This window comes from Doryrhamphus excisus, chromosome 4 (assembly GCF_030265055.1).
Source record: "Doryrhamphus excisus isolate RoL2022-K1 chromosome 4, RoL_Dexc_1.0, whole genome shotgun sequence".
Lineage (NCBI taxonomy): Eukaryota > Metazoa > Chordata > Actinopteri > Syngnathiformes > Syngnathidae > Doryrhamphus > Doryrhamphus excisus.
The window spans coordinates 19,038,544-19,058,115 of record NC_080469.1 but is presented as its reverse complement, the minus strand read 5'-3'; the positions used below and the strand labels follow the sequence as shown (position 1 = coordinate 19,058,115).

The 19,572-nt window shown below is 47.5% G+C and overlaps 2 protein-coding genes across 6 annotated transcripts in view; one reads left to right on the top strand and one right to left on the bottom strand.

The window, feature by feature from the left end:
* Positions 1 to 11,564: 11,564 nt before the first annotated feature.
* suds3 (SDS3 homolog, SIN3A corepressor complex component) lies at positions 11,565 to 19,514 on the bottom strand. 3 transcript variants are annotated; one of them, XM_058069679.1, is made up of 13 exons: positions 19,376 to 19,514; positions 17,079 to 17,200; positions 15,293 to 15,362; positions 15,154 to 15,209; positions 14,541 to 14,612; positions 14,447 to 14,466; positions 14,221 to 14,377; positions 14,051 to 14,146; positions 12,937 to 12,998; positions 12,856 to 12,877; positions 12,671 to 12,776; positions 11,870 to 11,954; positions 11,565 to 11,786 (listed from the first exon to the last, which is right to left on the bottom strand). In XM_058069679.1, exons 1-13 carry the CDS (start codon positions 19,384 to 19,386, stop codon positions 11,688 to 11,690), a joined length of 978 nt encoding a protein of 325 aa, XP_057925662.1. In that variant the 5' UTR covers positions 19,387 to 19,514; the 3' UTR covers positions 11,565 to 11,687. The 3 variants fall into 3 exon arrangements, with proteins under 3 accessions (XP_057925662.1, XP_057925661.1, XP_057925663.1); XM_058069678.1 differs by lacking the exon at positions 19,376 to 19,514 and adding an exon at positions 18,709 to 18,758; XM_058069680.1 differs by lacking the exons at positions 17,079 to 17,200; positions 19,376 to 19,514 and adding an exon at positions 16,574 to 16,850.
* taok3a (TAO kinase 3a) overlaps positions 16,007 to 19,572 on the top strand; it is a 61,420-nt gene continuing 57,854 nt past the window's right edge. For 2 of the 3 annotated variants that reach the window (XM_058069617.1, XM_058069616.1), the window contains exons 1-3: positions 16,008 to 16,146; positions 17,026 to 19,333; positions 19,401 to 19,569. The gene's annotated coding sequence lies outside the window, so the exon portion shown is untranslated. Of the gene's footprint in view, positions 16,147 to 17,025; positions 19,334 to 19,400; positions 19,570 to 19,572 lie in introns of all 3 variants that reach the window. The other variant, XM_058069618.1, reaches the window with a different exon arrangement.

The window sequence follows — 19,572 nt, the reverse complement described above, 5'->3', positions numbered from 1 at the left end:
AGCGCTGCCTTGGATCACAGACGCTGTCAGAATCAAGCGAGAAAGGATTTACCGTCTCTGACACTCGCCATTGAGCTAGTCATGCCGCCATGCTGTAGATATGGCATTCATGGCACCCCCTATGGGCCGTGCTAGTACAACGTCCCTCCTTGAAATATTTCTTGACATAAAACTTATACTTGCTTACAACCGTAGATTTTTTTTAACATGATTATAGCCCTTGAGCCATGAAATAACACCCCTATAGTCACCTTTACACCGAACATGGTAGACATAATCAGAGAAAATAAGACATAGAAAACTTGTTTATGATCTTCTAAATATTCTTTATAGGATTATTAGAGACCTCTGGATATGAAATAGCACCCCTATGGCCACCTTTACACTCCTATTACACGACATGATAGCACAGGCAACACAGCAAGGCTCATATTTGGACTCATTTCCAACATGTGCAGTGGTTCAGGAGTAGAAAAGATTGATCAGATTGAATTTTATTGGGTGCTTCAGACGTCATCGCAGTCCTTGCAGAAAATATTCATTCAGTTTGAAAATGACTTCGGGGGTCTTGGTTTTTGGAGGCGGGGGTAGTGAGAGAGCGATGGCAAAAGAGGAAATGAAATGGAATGAAAAGAACTCTTCTGCTAAATGGAGCTTGCAGATGTCGCACACAAGCTCGGCCGTGCTCGGCTGCGTCAACATCTGCCGCGCTCGGTTACGGTTGCCAGGCTGGGATTGGCTGATCAGCAGCTCGGGGCGGGGCTGACCTGCCCAAATTAGCTGCGGTTTTGTGAGCGTAAATCACCCCCGTCACAAGCGCCAGTTCGTCCTTCTGCGCCGACTGTGGGTCACGAGGGTCACAAAGGTCACGAGGCTTGGCGTGTGGGACGCGTGCTTCCATTGAGTGGCAGCGGCGGGAGAACGGCGTGGGCGAGTCCACATGCGAGTGATGTTGTAAGTTTGAGATGTTTCACAGAGCCTTGACTTGTTTTCCTTCTCTGCATTCATGAGACACTCAAAGGTGGGGAGGGGGCGATGCTCGCTCCTCCAGAAGAACCTCTGAAGCACCGTGGACAAAAGCACCTTGACTTTGGAGGATCCTTCTGGTTGCCTTCAAGTCTGGTGTGTTTTTGTTTTTCATGGAAGGCCCCATCCTTACTTCCCTTCTCCACCATTGATGATCATCTGCCGGGGCCAATGGCCTCCTACCTTGCATCATCACGAGGCAGGGCCACGGCCTGTCACTCACACGCCATCCTGACCGAACAGACTGGGTGTGCCCAAAGTGCGGCCCGCAGCGGCTTATCCAAAAGCATATCAGCAGTCGTCTGGCCAGAATATTCAGAGAAAAAGGTTTCAAGTTGAAAAAGTCCCAATTTGACATTTCTAATATTGTTATAACATATGTATTTATATATTATCATAATAATGTCCCTTTAGGAGGTAACATTTCTTTAAATGTCAAGTCCAGAATCCAATCCAAGACGAGATGTGCAAGAAGGGAGTGGAGTGGCTGGCCCTTTAAGCACAAAGACCAACTATGAAGACCAAAACAGCCATTTGACAGGAATTATGATGAGGACAAATATTCCCATTTTAGAAGCAGAAAGTAGGAATATTCCAGAAAAGATGAGGTTGTAATATTATGCAATAAAATATCAATATTACGGGAATAAAGTCATAACATCACAAGAAGAAAATTCCCAAAGATGATAGTAGTATTATCCAGCATGTACTGCGTGGTACCCGCAGTGGAAGGGGGGGTGTCCCATTACGTCCCCTGAAGGAAATACGTGTTGGTGTTTCACGATTGATGGTGAGACTCAGTGGGGGGTGGGGGGGTGCTCCCTCCGTCTTGGGAATGCTGGAGGAGGTCAAGTATCTCGGGCCTTTTCATGAGGGAAGGTGGGAGCGTGAGGTGGGCAGGCGGATTGTAGCAATGCGGTCCCATATATACGTCCCAGTCCCACCTATGGTCATGAGCTTTGCGTCGTGACCGAAAGAAGAAGATGGCGGATACAAGGGGCTGAAATGAGTCTCCTCCGTAGGGGGGCTGGACTCACCCTGAGGGAAGGGGGAGGAGCGCCGTCATCTTGGAGGGGCTCAGAGCAGAGCCGCTCCCCCTCAGCTCAGAGTGAAGCTGAAGCTTCGATCAGATAGTCAAAGTCACACGAAGCCAGCCTGAAGGACACCCGGCAAGAAGATGAATGGACATCTCCGGGAGCGCTCCAAAGGCAGCTGAATGAATTACACCTCCCAAATTTAGCCAAGCAGTCTACCTTGAAATCGGGCTAGACTTCCACCTTTGGAGGCGCACAGGTGGCATATTTATTCTCGAGGCACGACCTCTATTTGTGCTGTGATGGCAAGGTAAGGAAAGGAAAGACAAATAGGGTAGGACCAAGAAGGAGACGGATGTTCGAGCCAACATTTCACGCTCATCTGAGTAATACGGCCAAGATGGAAGGTTCCATCCGACACCAGCACTGGCAGTTAAAAACCATTTTGAATTTGCCCACATTAACCCTCTGATGGATAGATAGATGCTTTTATCATCTCCACAGATGCTGAACTGCACTGTAGCACTGTCGAATCCGGCACACAAACCTGCACCAGCTGACGCTGAAATGCTGTAGCTAATATGCTGTTAGCATGCTAACACCCAGACCTGACAAACTGATGCCAGACTGGACTACTGTAGTTACTATGCCAACACCTCGCCCTGACACCAGACTGAAATACTGTTGCAATTATGATAACTGTTAGCCTGCTAACCCCTGGCCCTGATGAGCTGATGTCAGACTGAAATGCTGTAGCTATCATGCTGTCTGTTAGCATGCTAACACCCAGACCTGATGAGCTGACATTAGACTGAAATGCTGTAGCTAACATGCTGTCCGTTAGCATGCTAACACCTAGCCCTGACGAACTGATGCCAGACTGAAATGCTGTCGTTATCATGCTAACTGTTAGCATGCTAGCATTTAGCCTTGATGAGCTGAGGCCAGATTGAAATGCTGTAGTTATCATGCTAACTGTCAGCATGCTAACACCTAACTCTGATAAACTGACGCCAGACTGAAATACTGTTGCAATTATGATAGCTGTTAGTATGCTAACACCTACACCTGACAAGCTGATGGCAGACTAAAATGCTGTAGTTACTATGATAACCATTAGCATGCTAACACCTCGCCCTGATGCTGGACTGAAGTATTGTTGCTATTATGACAACTGTGCTAACACCTATACCTAACAAGCCGATGTCGGACTGAAACGCTGTAGGTATCATAATGACTGTTGTCATGCTAACACGAAGCTGCCACAGGACTGAAATGCTGCAGTTAGCATTATAACACCTAGCATGATAGCGGTGTCAATGTTGCTAACAGCTAGCATAATAGCACTTTCTCCTCATGTAAGTTTCCACATACATAAAGGCACTACGGGAAAAAGCAGGTTTTGTGTGACTGATTGAAGGGAGGCATAGAAAGCAGTCCAGAAATGTCTGCTGCGTATGAATCAGCAGTGAGTGGACAAGACAGCCTCTTCATGCTTGGTTAGCTTTTCACTCTCCTCGGGCTCACAGCGCGGGAAGGTTATTACGCCCGTCAGCTTGAAATCACATTGCTAAGGTGCCTCTTGCTCAGCGTCCTGTGGTCTTTGTGTATCCTTGAAAATAAGTGGAAACGCATCAAAAGCAGGGCCGGTTAGAATCCTGACCACGACGACTGTATCGCTGATGCTGACAACAGGCTTCAGGACTGAAGGGGAGGTCAAGAATACGGTGACCCCCCCCCCCCTCGCTATCATGCTGCCATATTCAATTAGTGCAAGTGACTTTTGGCAACCCCCACCCCCAACAAAATTTCTCTGCTGGAGACAGGATTTACAATTTTGTCTCATGCTTGGCCTTCCTTCTGAGAGCTTTGCTGTGACACATTTGCTCAGGATGGATGGGGGAGGGGGGGTCACCGTATTGTTGACCTCCCCTTCAGTCCTGAAGCTTCAGCGGCTGAAGACACACTCGACTTATCTCTCAAACGCCGCCGTCACTACACGGCCTCGCCACTTTTTCAGGGACAAGACAACACTCCTGAGTTATGGTGAACCTGCTCTCTCTCTCTCTCTCTCTCTCTCGCCGTGCGTCCTTAAATGTCAAGTGAAACGTGTTCAACCACCATCCAACCACGTGGATTTCATATCAGATTGCTCCACGATCGAGAAACAGGAATGAACTCAGGTGAGACCATAAGAATAAGAACAATAAACAGTCCAATTCACACTTCTGTTCCATTAACCTCTACTCAATTAACAGCTGTGGCTGTAGGCAGTTTCCTGATGTCATTTTTAAAAAAATTAATCAACATGTTAACGTTAGCACGCTAGCATCAAAAATGCCAAGTCTATCCTGCAGTGTTCCTACTTCATGCAATGGCTGTTTTTGCATTTGGAGTTGAGGAAATTAGCTAAAAAGCTAAGACTCTAACAGTTAACATGCTAGCCCCTAGCAAGATAGCTCTTTGCACCAAAGGTGCCAAGGCAATTCTGTAATCTCTCTACATTAGATCATCTGTGTATTTGCATGTAGACAAGAGCAAATTAGCTAAAAGAATAATATGTTAACATTTAGCATGCTAATGTATAGCACGGTAGACCTTCTGTCTTGCTAAATGTTTGCATGATATCAGTTTATAGAACTCTGGGACACTTTCAGTATTTAGTGCTATCTTGGTAGGTGCTAGCATGCTTTGCTAGCATGCAAGTTTTGGAAAGTTAGCATTCCCCCCAAAAAGGTAGGTGTCCTATTTAATTGCCTGTTTACTTTGGCTTTGAGTTTTCACTCTGCCATTAGTCATGGGAAACATGGTCCATCCTTTAATGGCTCCACCGATCCTCTCCAGATGACCGTAATCAACTTGTCACACTTGTTGTCGCCACATGACAACAAAAGTGCACAGAGCGACGAACAAAAGTATATACCACTGCAACAGCAACACAGTTTGCATTAAATGAAAAACAAATATGGAAACATGGAAAAACAAATATAATTCAAATTAAAAAATAAAGTAAGATTTAAAAATCCACATTTATTGCCTCTTTTGCTATATAAGTCACAATAAAACCATTACCTCCCTCCTCAGACTTGAAAATGGCGCGGTCTGGTCATGTTAGTACTGCTAGCTAGCAAACCAACTTACAACAAGTGGCGGTTTATGGCGGTTATTTTTGGAGAAATTGATGGTCTCGTTACTGTTTGAGTCACAATGGAAGATACATTTTTTGACTCATGCTGAAAGAAAATGGAAAATGGTGCAGTATCGTGTTATGATATCATGCATGAAACAGGAAGTAACCTGCGAACAAAAAACACCACTTGATGGGCCACAATTTTTGTATTTATTTTTAAAGAATTGTGTGTTTAGTTACTGTATGAGTCACAGTGGAAGAGGAAAGTATTGACTCATGATGAAAGAGAATGGAAAATGGTGCGGTCCTGTTGTGTAACGTTATTCTGGGTGAAACAGAAAGTAGCCTGCTGGCAAACAACCTCACACAAGACATGCTCCAATTTTTGCAGTTTGTTTGAGGGATCTGTCTTCTTGTTACTGTTTGAGTCTATATGGAAAGATCTTTCCTCCTCATGAATATAAAAACGGTATGGTCCTGTCGTCTTACATCATCCTCCGTGAAGCAGGAAGTAGTTGCCAGCTAACACAGACACGTTGATCCGTGCTGGATTCATCCCAGCCAACATGTGTGGCTAAAGGAAAGGAAAGGGATACATTTTTGCCTTCTTTTTGTCTTTCATGCAGTCAAATGCAAGAGCTGTCGCGTTGTGGTTGTTGCTAATGTGACACACACACGTGCGCACGCACACAGGCTCACACACGCACGTCTGCATGATGACTCAAGTGGCTACAAGCACAATGTAGCACATCTCCAAACTGCCATCTTTCCTCCTTCCTGCATGGAAATGTTCTCAGATTTTGAATTCTAGAAGAAAGTGAAAGGAAAAATCTGGTCCATCAGCCACAAAAACAAACAAAGAAAAAAAGCTGACAAATGGGCAGAAGCAGCATCCTCCGAGCTGTTCGTTAAGAAACGCTGAGCCAGCAGCAACAGCGGGACGCCTCAGGATCGATGCAGTGCCGGGCTGATCCCGGGTGGGTGTCAAGCTTCTGCGTGAGCAAAACATGGATGATGTCAACCAGACGCATAGCGACCAGGCCACGCATTGGAGCATCGCGGCTGGCATGAAGGGTAAAAACGCTTTCCTTGAGCAAAGGATGGAGACCGGGGGCAGCCAAACGTTTTCTATATGTAGGTGGTCATCAAACACAACCCCAGAGCAGCTTGTGACGCGTCCACGGCAAGGCCACACCGTCCACATCAAATCGTGCGAGTCGTGAGGCATGAACTATACCAGGAAAGCAGTAGGATCCTGCCTAGCAACAGGGTCTTGCTAGGCCGCATGGCATAAGAAGGCCTAATAGGAGATTGGCTCCACGTGTGCTGGCCAGATGAGCTGGGGGTGGAGTCCTCAGCAGGACTGCAAGGAGACAGCAGAGGGCAGCGGACCAAGCAGAGTGAAGAGTGAATCATGACAGTACCCCCCCTTTTGGAAGATGCCCCCTGTCGGCCCGCCTGGTTTTCCAGGGTGGCGTGCATGAAACTCTTTGATGAGAGAGGGGTTGCAGATCCAGGAGCGAGAGATCCAGGAGCGGGAGATCCAGGAGCGGGAGAGTTCACTGTAAATACCTCCTGGCCATCGATCACACGTGGAGGAGAGGAGGCACAACCTGTGAGGGCTAAGCTGGCAGGTGGCGACTGGCTTGAGGTTGGAGACGTGGAAGACTGGGTTGACCTTGAGATTGGGAGGCAGCTTGAGCTTGATTGCTGCCGGGTTGATGATGGCGTCGATCTTGTAGGGGCTCACAAACCTCGGCGCCAGCTCCCTGGAGACACCAGCAAGTCTTAGATCACATACTGAAAACCATGCCTCTTGGCCTGGGTGATACTCAGGGGCTGTGCCGGTCTGCCAGCATCCTATTCCGCTCAGCGGTACGTCCCAGGGCAGCACGAGTGTCCCGCCAGATCAGATGGTGATGAATGGATGGCACTGAGACATCTGATTCTTGGGATGGAAACATGGGGGGTTGGAAACCATATGCTGTCTCAAAAGGAGACATAGTACCTGTGGCCGAGCAAACTAGGGTGTTGTGGGGAGATGAGTTGACCAAGCGGAGGGGTGGCGATGGCAGACGCAGCGCAGCATTGCCTCCAGGTCCTGGTTAGCTCGCTCCATCTAGCCGTTGGATTGGGGATGATGACCTGAAGATAGGCTCGCTGATGCTACCAGTGCCTTGCAGAAGGTCCTCCAGACCTGGGAGATGAACTGAGTTCCTCTGTCAGATGCCATGTCAGAGGGTATGCCATGAATACGGAAAATGTGTTGAATGAGCAGTTGGGCAGTTTCCAGAGAAGTGGGAAGCTTGGGCAGGGCAATAAAGTGAGTCATCTTAGAGAATCGGTCTACTACCGTCAAAACGAGCGGAGAAGAGCAGTGACAAAGTCCAGGGATATGTGAGACCATGGCCGCGGTGGAATAGGTAGGGGCCGTAACAGTCCTACAGGGGGGCGATGGGATGCTTTATTGCGGGCACAGACAGAGCAAGCAGCGACGAACGACTTGACATCAGCTCTCCTAGACGGCCACCAGAACCTCTGATGACAATGACAATGAAAAGTGGGTGCGACTCACGCCCGGGTGACAAGCGATCTTGGACTTGTGACCCCATTGCAACACCTCAGACCTGAGTTCATCAGGAACAAATGGTTTATCTTAAGGGCACCCTTCAGGAATTGTGGCTTGTCCGGCTGCGTCTGCCACGCTTCTCGCCACCTCTCACTGGAGAGCTCCGACTACCCGGCTCACAGGCAGGACTGGTTCAGAACTGGTGTCTTCCTGGAGAGTGCATCCGGCTTGATGCTGCGGGAACCGGGTATGTAGGTGATGGTGAAGTTGAACCGGGTCAAGAACAGAGCCCACCGTGCATGGCGGGAATTGAGCCTCTGTGCAGATTGGATGTAGGCAAGGTTCTTGTGGTCCGTGACGACCAGAAATGGAACAGCCGCACCCTCCAGCCAGTGCCCCCACTCCTGCAGTGCGAGAACGATGGCCAACAGTTTCCTGTTACCCACATCGTAGTTGCCCGCTGCTGCTGTGAAGCTTCTGGTCGACTGGGGAGCGCCACCTCAACAAAAAATTGGAGAGCAGGGTTAGGATGAGTGAGAATGGGAGCGCTGGTAAATAATTTCTTAAGTAGCACAAAGGCTCTTTCTGCCTCTGGGGTCCAAATGAATGGAACCTTCATGGATGGGAGACTTGTCAGAGGTGCGGCCTTGGCGCTGTAGTCACGGATGAAACGCCTGTAAAAATGAGCAAAGCCCAGAAACATGTGCAAATGCTACCTTGATGTGGGAGAAGGTCAGTCAACCACCACCTGGATTTTGGCGGGATCGGCACGAAGCTGACCCATAGCGCTAAATACTGGCTCAATACTTGGGTAGTGGGGGCCGTGCTGCCGGTGGCCTGAATTCCACAGCGGCTTGGGGTTGCTGGGCTGTGGTGGCTGGTGCGGGGGCCGGGCAGTGTGTTGGGGTGAGGCTTGCTGTCGCTCTCGGGGACCGGAGGCCTGGCCGGGGGTGTTGTTTTCGCCCCAGGAGTCCTACTCAAACTCCTCCTACAGACCTCGGCCAAATGAGCCCAAATCATTCGGATGGGCGGTGACAGTGCCAAGGATTTTATTGTGGGTGGGGCATGGTGACACAGGGTGACAAAGGTTTGCCATGCAGTACCTGACCCAGGGACCCTCCATCTCGCCGCAAAGGCCCGTGTGATGCCGCTCAGATTTATTTGTTCTTACAAAGCAAAGGCGGTGTGTTATCCCCCCCCCCCAGCTGAGGCAGGAAGAAGGTGTCATGTCACGGATTTACACGCGTCTTTCCTGATTAGCCTCAAAGCGCAGCGAGGAGCAAAGCGGCTCTTTGTTCCAACGTTCACGCTGGGGGGGGGGGGGGGGGGGGGGGGGGGGACAATCAAACCGCGGAGAAGGCTCAGGAAATGGAATCCTTCTGCAGCAGGATCAACGGGGCTGACGATGAGGAATGGTAACACAACAGATGTGATCACGGCTATAGAAAATATTATATATGTATACATATATAATAATCGAATAAACTATACTATAAATACCACGATTTTATTTCTAGCGCACTCTCCACCAATGAGTAATTCATGCAAGAATTTATTATTTCTACATTTAAAAGAATCACATTTATTCACCTATGACATCAGATCTCATATTTATTACAATATTGTATCATAAATTTAGATTTAGATGTTTTTCTGTCCATTTTCTCATGCACTGATGATTGACGTGACTGATGATTAGACACGATTACTGACCAATTACGCAGGCGACAAAGCCTGGATGGAGGTTTGCATCCTTGCTGCCGTGAAAGATTCCGTGGGCGGCGACGGCAACCCGAGCGTCCTGTGCAGCGCTTCGCTCCATCAAGGTGTCTTATCAAGGCCGGACCTGGCTGGGCCAATGGAGCGGCGTCAGTCCTCTCTGCAGTCTGCCTGGGAACACCCCCTGTCCTTCATGTCAACGCCACAAGATAGCAGTATGGGCTGGATATTCACCTTAATTAGGGGTGTCACTAAAACGATGACTGCCTCATTTAGTGCTGCATATTTTTTCATGGCTTTAAGCTCATTTTTAGCTCATCTCTACCCTGACTGTGCTGGACCTCCTCTGCTTGACTTGTTGGGGGCGGAAACCAATGGTCAGGCACACCCTGAAGCCATCACCGATTGGCTCATTGAGTGTGGGCTGGTCGAGCATCCACAGAGAGGCGCCCATTATAGTTGGGTAGGGAGGGCACGGCGAGGAGCGGCAAGGAGGCAGGCAAGTGGAGCACGTGAACACACTGATGGCAATACCTCAAGATCAGGGCTTTTCTTCGCAAGAGATTAATTAGATCAAATAATTATTCAGCTTAATTCATGCCTAATTGGAGTGAAAGTGAATAATTGTAATTAAAGAATCAAATTTATTAGACATCAAATATATTATAAAATATACTGTAATTAATTTTATATTACATTTAAAAACATTTGTAAAAGGTTTTCTCAACCACACTAATAATAATAACAACAATAATGAATTCATTCAATTTGCAAAATGCTGTGGGCCAATAAAAAGCCAGCTGTGGACATATACCGGCCCGCATGCCGCATTTTGGACACCCGATTGATGGCTTGGGACGCTTGCGGGCTAACATAAAGTACGTAGAAGGGTACGCTTGAAGAGAAGAGCGGGGGTGGGGGAGAGGGGCAATCATAGCGTCCTGATGTTGGCTGCAGCATAAGTTTTAAAAGTGATCGCTGTGTCGTGTTGCCAAGTCACCCCCCTCCCCCACCCCAGACCGCCGCGCTCTTCCTGAACCTGCGGGTCAAATAGCGAGACTCACAAACTCGCTCTTGATGAGTTCCTGAGCTTCCAGTGCAGAGCTGCTGCACGCTGATAAAACACACACACACGCACACACACAGACAGGGCCCGATCCAACTCTCTTCCCGCCAGATAGAGTCGCCGCTCGGAGCCATGCCACGAGAGCCAACATGCGGAGCGGCGGACGGGCAGGAAGGGAGGGGACGAGGGACGATGAAAGAGGAAGTCGGTGCTCAGATTGAGGCTGCTGGGGGATTCTTCTCTTCTTTTATTGACGCCTCGGGCGGCTTTTTATGCACACAAGCAATAACCAGCCAAGTGTCGTACGGCCCAGCGAGAGCAGAGATGCAGCTGTTATTACACGCCATGTGTCCATGCATCAGTACGTCTCACACCTCAGGGGTGACCAAGCTGCGGCGTGGGGGCCACGTTCAGCCCGTAGATCCTTTTCTATTGGCCCCTGCCGTGGGGTGAAGACATGAATTTGCTAAGATGTTTGGGTGGGATAGTAGTGGCTTTCCAAAGGAGACGCCATCACACGTTTAGATGGTGATGGCGGGAACACCAGGGTCGGCTGGGTTGTGACGTAAAGCACTTCCGGTTCACCTGGTGGGATGTTTGGGGGCCATTTTGCTGGTTGATAAATGGGAGCGGTTATCATCATGTGGATATTATCAACATGTTTTCTGAGATCATATCTTCATGAATTATAGAACAATACTGAACGAGAGCATTTGGAGCAATGGCGCAGCAACACCGTCTGCGAGCGCACACTTTTTATTTCTATTTACGTTGCTGACCAAACGCGTCATGTTCCTCTTCATCCTTCCTCATCACTTCCTTCCAACCCAAAGGGACTTCTAAGTCAATTCTAAGAGTACTATGTTTATCTACAGCCCCTAGCTAGATGAACCCGACACATGTCATGTATGCCCCCCCCACTTGGCAAAAGGGGCTTTACTTTGTTTTTTCCAATTTGTCCTTATTACGGAGACGCTACAGTGGATCTTTTGTAGCAAGAAGGGGCTTTGCTAGCCTCGCTAGTGTCTTGACAATGGAATCAGATTTATTCTGAAAAAAGGAAAGGAAATAAAAACGGGTGAGACGTGGGTGGAGGAAGTGTACAGTAAGGGCTCAGGTATAAAAAGGTACAGCTTGAGGTTTTCAGGCCGCCGAGCGCCGCCGGATAACGAAGGCCCCCCTTTGCAGCTGCCCCAGGTAGATCCTCATCTTGGTGCTGTCGCTGGTTTTCCTCACCCAAATCTCCAGAAGAAGAAGCAGAAGAAGAAAGCGGCGCGTGTTAAAAGTAGGAAGTACGCCAAGCATGTAGAAGAAGAAGCAGCCACCTCATTGGTGCCCACTGAGCTGATGACGCAGCTGATCTTGGTGTTGTCTTTGGACTCCAGATAGATGGCCTGGCTCTTGTGGTACCTGCCGTCCAAACAACAAAGAAGGTTTTCTCTGGTTTTCCACTAAAACCCATACCAAAATTGGATTCAGTGTTTTGTATGTACACAGGATTATTTATACGTATGAGAGAAAAATTTGTCCAACAAGATGCCCTGTAACTGGCAGCGCCCCGCCCCCAGATATGCGCTCTCATTTTATGATATAAAAACTAACCCACTGAAAATCAGCAGTTTTTGTCCTTATTGTTTGGGGTTCAAATTTGACAAAATTTGATTGTTGTTTTTTAACTTCTAACAGTACATGATATGCTTTCTACTTGTTAATATAGTGTACTTTATGAATTGTATTGCTGTCATATTATTTATGTTTAAGTGGCGTTCAGCATTCTCCAACACAGCAGTGGAACGTAAGGTTGCTTTCACACATGGAGGCCTTGAAGGGGTCAAAGGGAGCGTTCTTCCCTTGTTTCCACCTCCTACTGTCCAACCACGAGCACAGGAGGGAGGGAGGTAGGGGGGAGGGAAGCAAGGAGGGAACGAGGAAAGGAAGCAAGGAGAGAAAGAGGAAGGGAAGCAAGGAGGGAAGGAGGGGAGATGAAAGAGCCAAGCTGCAGCTAAAAACTGGAGCGTTCCAAGCATTCCTAACAAACAGTCACCATCTGGTGGTGAGAAGGAACTCCTACACCCCCACCAAGTGGTGGGAGAGAGCGAGAGAGAGAGAGAGGGAGAGAGGGGTACCATCTTTTGTCATAGTACAGGCGGCCTTCCTCGATGCGAGCCTCAAAGCGCTGGGACGGGTAATCCAAGGGGGCGGAGGGGACGTGCTCCGGAGACGAGGGGGACACTGGAAGCGACAAACAGCGAGACGTTGGCTTGCCTGTTACGTAGTAGTACCTGCAGTACACTCCGCCGTGACGACATACCTGGCCGCTTGGGTGACTTGAGCTAGAAGGAGAAGGCACGTTAGCGAAAGGAGCAGAAAAAGGGGTGGACATGGAAGGTACCTTATTTAACGTTCTCAGGTCTTCCATGATCTGATCGTCCGTGAGAAGGTAATTCAGCTGCGGTTCCAGGAGTTAAGGAAGTGGATGTTGGCTCTTCAGGAGACACTTTGGCTCCAATGGTCCACGGAAGCACACACACAAGGAAGATGGCAAAGAAACTCAATGGGAAAGAGAGGAAGAATGGCAGAAAGAAGTCAAGACCAAAACACCCAAATAATAAATTGAAAGATGGAAAAATGGGGGAGGAAGGGCAAAATAAACAAAAAACAGCAAAAACAGAGGCGACAAAGAGCTAAAAGGAAAGAGAGAAAGCTAAATTTGGGAATAAAGCAAAAAAAAAAGCACCATAAAACTGGAAAACTGAGCAGGAATATGCAAAAAACACGTGATTAAAAACTAGAGAAGGAGCAAATACATGTAATTAAGTCATGTCATGGATTAGAACCAACCAACACAGTCCTAACCTGAGGGGTGTACAAACTAGACTTAGATCTATAGGATAAAAAGTAGCGAGGGGTTATGGCCGCCATGTCGCTGTTGAGGACGAGATACTCGGACATTTGTGTTGTTGGAGCTACCATGAGCCAGTGGATGGATATTAGACCTACAGGGAAACCAATGAGGCTGGTGACCGACCGGTCCAGGGTGTACCTGCCTCCTGCCCCAAGTCGGCTGGGATGGGCTCCAGCTTACAAAGAGTGAGGACAGGCATTGAAAACCGATGGATGAAAGCGATGGCATCCATTTTCTACCGCTTATCCTCATTAGGGCTACAGGGGAATGCTGGAGCCTATCCCAGCTGTCTTTGGGCTAGAGGCGGGGTCCACCCTGCACCGGTGGCCAGCCAATCCCAGGGCACATATAGACAAACAACCATTCACACTCATATTCATACCTATGGACAATTTGGAGTGGCTAATTAGCGTAGCATGTTTTTGGATTGGGGGAGGAAACCGGAGTACCCGGAGAAAAGCCACGCATGCACGGGGAGAACATGCAAACTCCACACAGAGATGCCACGTGGAGAATCAAACCCAGGTCTTCCCGATCTCCTGACTGTGTGGCCTACATGCTAACCACTCATAGATTGCAGTCCTGTGGATGTCAAGGATATCAGGTGCTGGCTTTCTTCGTTTGTCGGGAATGGGCACCGGGTCGTTGGGTCGTCTCCTCAGCTTGCGTGTCATGATGGGTTTCACCTCCATAGAATCTGTGTCAAAATGGCCATTCTAAAAAAGAACACACCCACAATATCCCCAAGAGGTCTTTGTGACGCCGCTTTACCGCCCGTGAGCTCCATGGTTAGTTTCTCATTCTCTATCATTTTCTTCTTCTCCTCCAGCTCGGCGATGAGGTTCTCCTTCAGTTCCACCTTCTTGTCGTCAAACTCCTTCACCGCTGCCTTCTTCTCCTTGACGTAGTTCCTCTCCACCTGGTCCGTCTGCACCAGAAAAGGCTGAGAGTGAGAAGGCGCCATATTAAAAGGCCTGTGTGGTCCTGATGGGCTCACCTCAAGCTGAAGAAACAGATCTGCCAAGAAGAAAGACGAAATGTGGATGAGATGTTCACTCACTCACTCATTCATTCATGGTGGTGTCGCTTACCCGCATTGCGGAGCCTCTCTTTATACTGCTGGTCCAACTTCTTCATCCTCTTCTGGTACTCCTGCAGCGTGCCTGCAAACAGCAGCTAGATTTGCTTAGTAGCCGTCCTATGCCATCCAACGAGACCCGGTGTGTAGGAACCTACCCAGCTGCCCTATTGTAACACCTAAAGGAAAACCATCGCTGTGTAGTAGGCAATAGTGTTGTAATTTAGGTAATAGTCAGGCATTCTGTGTGCCTAACTGCTTCACAACATCAACGCAATGATTTCTTGCATCCACCAGGTGTCCCCAAATCCGCTATGAACTACGACATACTCTGGAAAGTACGCTAAGAAAAGAAGCTGACTCAAGTTTACCACAGTTTTCACAGCAACATTGTGAAAGAAAAGCTGTACTTCCTCTACTTCTGACCTGCCCCTAGCTAGATGAGCCCACCCACCAGGCTTCACTACACATCTTAAAATGAAGTCATCGGCTCTAAGTTGGATCGTTTTGTTTTTGTTTCAGCAAATAGGCTAACCTCGCATGGTGATGATGATGATGATGTTAAAGTGTGAGTGTAATGTTAGCACTGTAGCATCACATCGCTATGCTAGTGTTGCTAAGCTTACCTTCTTGTAGTTGCTGCAGTTGCCTTTTTAAGGAGGCCAGCTTGTCCTGGTACATTCTGGAAGGAAAACAGCAGCAGATATCAGACACAGGTTGATCTTGCATACGTCACAATGCTTTCAAATGAACAATAGGACTCACTGCTCCTTGATCTCCACATAGTCGTCCTCGTCGTGCTTGGCGAGGTCGGTTTCACTGGCGTCTTCTGTGTCTGCCACAACAGAAAGCAGAAAATAATTCGGACTATTCATGTCAATCGATACTCAACAACACAGGCTACTGGTGGGCCCCCCTCCGTGCCAACAGAATCATCAGCAAACCATATTATGTTTGCTAATATTCTTCCAGCTACATTATGTTGGCTGCTATTCTTCATGCTATGTTTGTGATACTCTTCTGACGTTTGCAATACGCATTTGACTGCCTTTGCTCATATCCTTCATGCTAGCTTCATCAAAGTTCATCAACAACAAAGCACCCAAAGAGGAAACATCAGCATTCAGAAGTCACACTGGTATCGGTACCCAAACGTGATACTGGATCGGATCGGCCCCAAACCTGCTAAATAGCTTTTTCCTATTACAGAAAAAAAGACAAATTTGCCACAAAATTACAAGCCTGTGACTTTCTACCCTGAATGGAGTGCTCATAGTCCTCCAAGCAGATATGATCAGTGTTCCACAAACGTAAAAAATGCTCGGTGCAAAGGTGGACTGGATTTGGTTCAATTTGGCCCCAGTTGCCACGGTGAAAAGATCAGCTGTGGTAAACGCTTTGGTAAAATGTCAAACGATGCCTTTGATGTCTGGGTTGGGCCAGTCAAGCTTGGAATGTTTTGTTTTCAAGAAAAAGGCAGGAAGTCCTCTGGTAGATGCCTTTATTTATAAATAATCAATTCATCGATGCTGGTGCCATGAAGAGTCATTCCCCACTACCCCCGTCCCCATCTTTCAACCCTGACGTCCCCGGTGGTGTGCCAAATGAAGTGTCCACTGGTGAGTCTATCATGGTTCCACGGCTTCCTACGAAACCAACCCGTCCATTAGGAGACACGGGGGTCTCGTCCTGCCACGGAGCCTGTGGATTCTGCTTGGCGACCAAGTTGTGCGGTTTCTTTTAAGATAAGTAACATGTACACTTTTTACGTGTCAGGCGTTTTGTCGCGTGGAAAGGATTGATCGCGGATTAATTACATTCAACCCCCGCGGAACAGCAGCTCAGATCGGACGTGGCAAACCTGTACCGCCGGTTAGGACAACCTTTCACCCACCGGGGCCCTGCGAAGCTGACACAGCAGCTTTCGTTTCCAGGGGTTAGCATTCGTAACCGCCGCGCGCTAGCTCAAGTTAGCCTGGTCAGTTGTTGTTTGGAACGGCGAGACGAGCATGCAGCGGCAAGTTAAAGTGAATAAAGTTGGCTAACCTTGGATGGCTGTCATCGCGGCCCCCGCCTGTCTGTCTCTCTCTTTGGCGTCTCAATGAATGGCGTGAAAAGGGCAGGACGCCGGACACCGATCGCCTGCTTGTTGCCTGTCACGTAGATGTTTACGGCAAGCATCGCGAATAAACGCCGTTTGTAGTCCGGTGAATGCACACACGGTCGAGAAGCATCTTTGTTAAAAGTGTTTAAAAAACATTTTAACATTTACAGTCGTGACTTGGTAAAAATAAATAATAATTTGTGAACAATGGCAAATAACTACCTTGGAAGCTAGCCTTGCGCGTAGTGGCCTTCCATCACCGTATATAACAGTACTACATTCCCTCCAAGCTAGTTTAAACAACACATAACTTAAATTATTAAAATTTTCTTATTTTAAACGTGCTTTAATTTGTGACAGCCACGTGTGTTTGCGTTTCACTTCCAACAACTAGACGGAGCCCTGCAGTCGTGGCTGCTACTCTACTCCATTCCCGCAAGGTTTTACCTTCTTCCGAGTCTCTGCCTCTGAAGCTGCGGTCGTCGTCGTCGTCCACACTGTCGAGTTCCTCTTCGTCGTTGTAGTAATCCACCATGGGCGAGAGCAAAGCGGTTGAAGCCATGTATTCCCTTTAGGCAAAAATAAAAACGTAAACAAACAGACAAAAAATAAACAATCGAGTTGGTGTTTTGTGACTTGCTTGGGCGCCTACAAGGGAAAGGACCCACTTCGTCGAAGGTGCCAATGTTATGCCTGTCCAAAAACGGAGCACTCCTACTGCAAAGTGGAAATATTTTTATCTGTCTTTATATATTGATTTCATTTTTAAGCTTAAAAAAACTGTGTTTGTGGATTCAATTATATGTAAATGCTGGCTAGTGTGTTTTTGACTGAACACTGAATCAGGCATATTTTTGAACACCATGAACAAGCGGGGTTTGGCTGATTTTCACTCCGACGTTACTGCCGCACACGCGAGAGGGCCTCCAATCACTTGTGAGAGTTTATTTTTACTCAAAGTTACATACTTGACAAATCATTTTCCCCTAAAATTGACCATAATATCTTCTTTAAACACAGACAAAAATGAACGAAGAACGATCGATGTTCTTTTACTTGCTTGAATGGCAACAACTGAGAAGACCCTACCACGTGAAGGTGCCTAACGCAATGCCTGCAAAAAAATAGGGCACAGATAATGCGAAGTGTACACGTTTTCAATACTTTCGCGGTTTGATTTAGTATGTACTTTTGGCAACCTGTGATACGGAAGACAGGGTTGGCTGGAGGAGGAAGCTTCCACAGCTTAGCATACATGATCTGTCATTAGCGAAGAAAATGCACCAATTATAACTGCTTTTCAAAATTTTAAACGATACTTAAATCCTTGAAAGTAATCCAGACCAAAAATGCACAATGTAGTATATATCCAATCTGTTCCAATCTGGCTTCACTTTGCTTTTGCACCCCCTTTCTTATTTGTTTGGTTTTATTTTGTCCATGATTTACTTTATTCTGCGTAAGAGGACTGTTTCTATGTTAATATGTGCGGTACTTGACTTCACTATATTATAATGACATTCTGTTTGTTAATAATAAAATTAAATAATAAAATAAGTTCTACAAAAAACGAACACGAAAATAAACAATCGGAGAGGATCTACACGAGTGGAGGTGCCCCAAGGTTATGCCTGTTCAAAATTCGCGCACCCGTCCTGCAGAGTGGGTACATTTTATGTACGTTTGTGGATTAGTTTCTTTGCAAAGTGTTGGCAACCAGTGTAAGTTAATGCAATGATAATTAAATGCTGATTAATACGTTTTCAGATTAATATTCAATCAGGCAGATTTTTAAACACTATAAACACGTTGAAATTATTTTTCCCCAAATGCACACCGGAGACGGCCTGCAATTACTAATGCGTGGGGAATAATTCCACTCCAAGTTCTCGGAATTGCAAATAACGAGGTTGCGTACAAGTTAACGTTAATATCTTTATGGAATATGGTGGGTTCGGCAAGGTGGTTGGCTGGGAAACCCCGCCTTCTCCGGGCTCGCATTGGTTGCCATGGTTATTTGACGAACCCGCACATTGTGATCATTTGTAAACACTGGAAGAGAACAAAGACAGAGGACCTGTGGCTGTTGTACTGTTGTATGACAGACGTCATTGAGCTACAGCGCATGCGTCGACTGAGGGCCGAAGCACTGCAACTTTTCTTTCCAAGCAGTTTCTCCAGCAGGTTATTTAATTGGCGAGCTCCTTATACAAACCACCTGCTTTAGTGTCTCGGTTCTCCCTGGCAGGAGTTTGATGATCCTGATCTATAGCTATCGTCACGGTGAGATGACGTCATACTTCTGCAAGAAGATTGTGGCCCGTGGCTTTTCTTGACATATTAATAAAGCTTCTCATGTTTCCCATTTGTGAAGCCATCTGTGATGTGTCAATCGTAGTGCCGGGTAGCATTGTAAATATAGAGTTAATCTAAGTTAACCCCTTTAGCATGGAGCCAAATATATGACTTGGACCATTCAAATGGCGTCACATGCCCAACGGGTGCAATGCAGAGCAGCACCAGCAGGAGGCAGCATTGTCTTTAGACGACGTGATGAGGGACGCGCTTGCAAAGTTGCTCAAAAGCAAACGCCACGGCTGCCCACAAGCTCCAATTCATCTGCCAGGCTGGGAATGTGTCGTGGTCGCTAGATGGTCGGAGAGCTGATGCCCCCACCCGCTCGCTGAAAGCATACTCTAAAGGTTCGTGTTCCCCGTACCCTTGGCAAACTTTTATCCCCTCACCGTTTGCACATGTGTTCTCTTGCAGCACTCCACTTCCGGCCGGGGTGTCAAAGTAGCTGTCAGGCGAGGGGGGGGGTTGATCTGCACGAAGTCCACACCGATTCAAGTGATCACCAAGTCGCACCGACACCTCTCTGCCGCCCGGAACTAAAAACAAATGAAAGAGAGAAACATCAAAACGACACAAACAGAAGGTG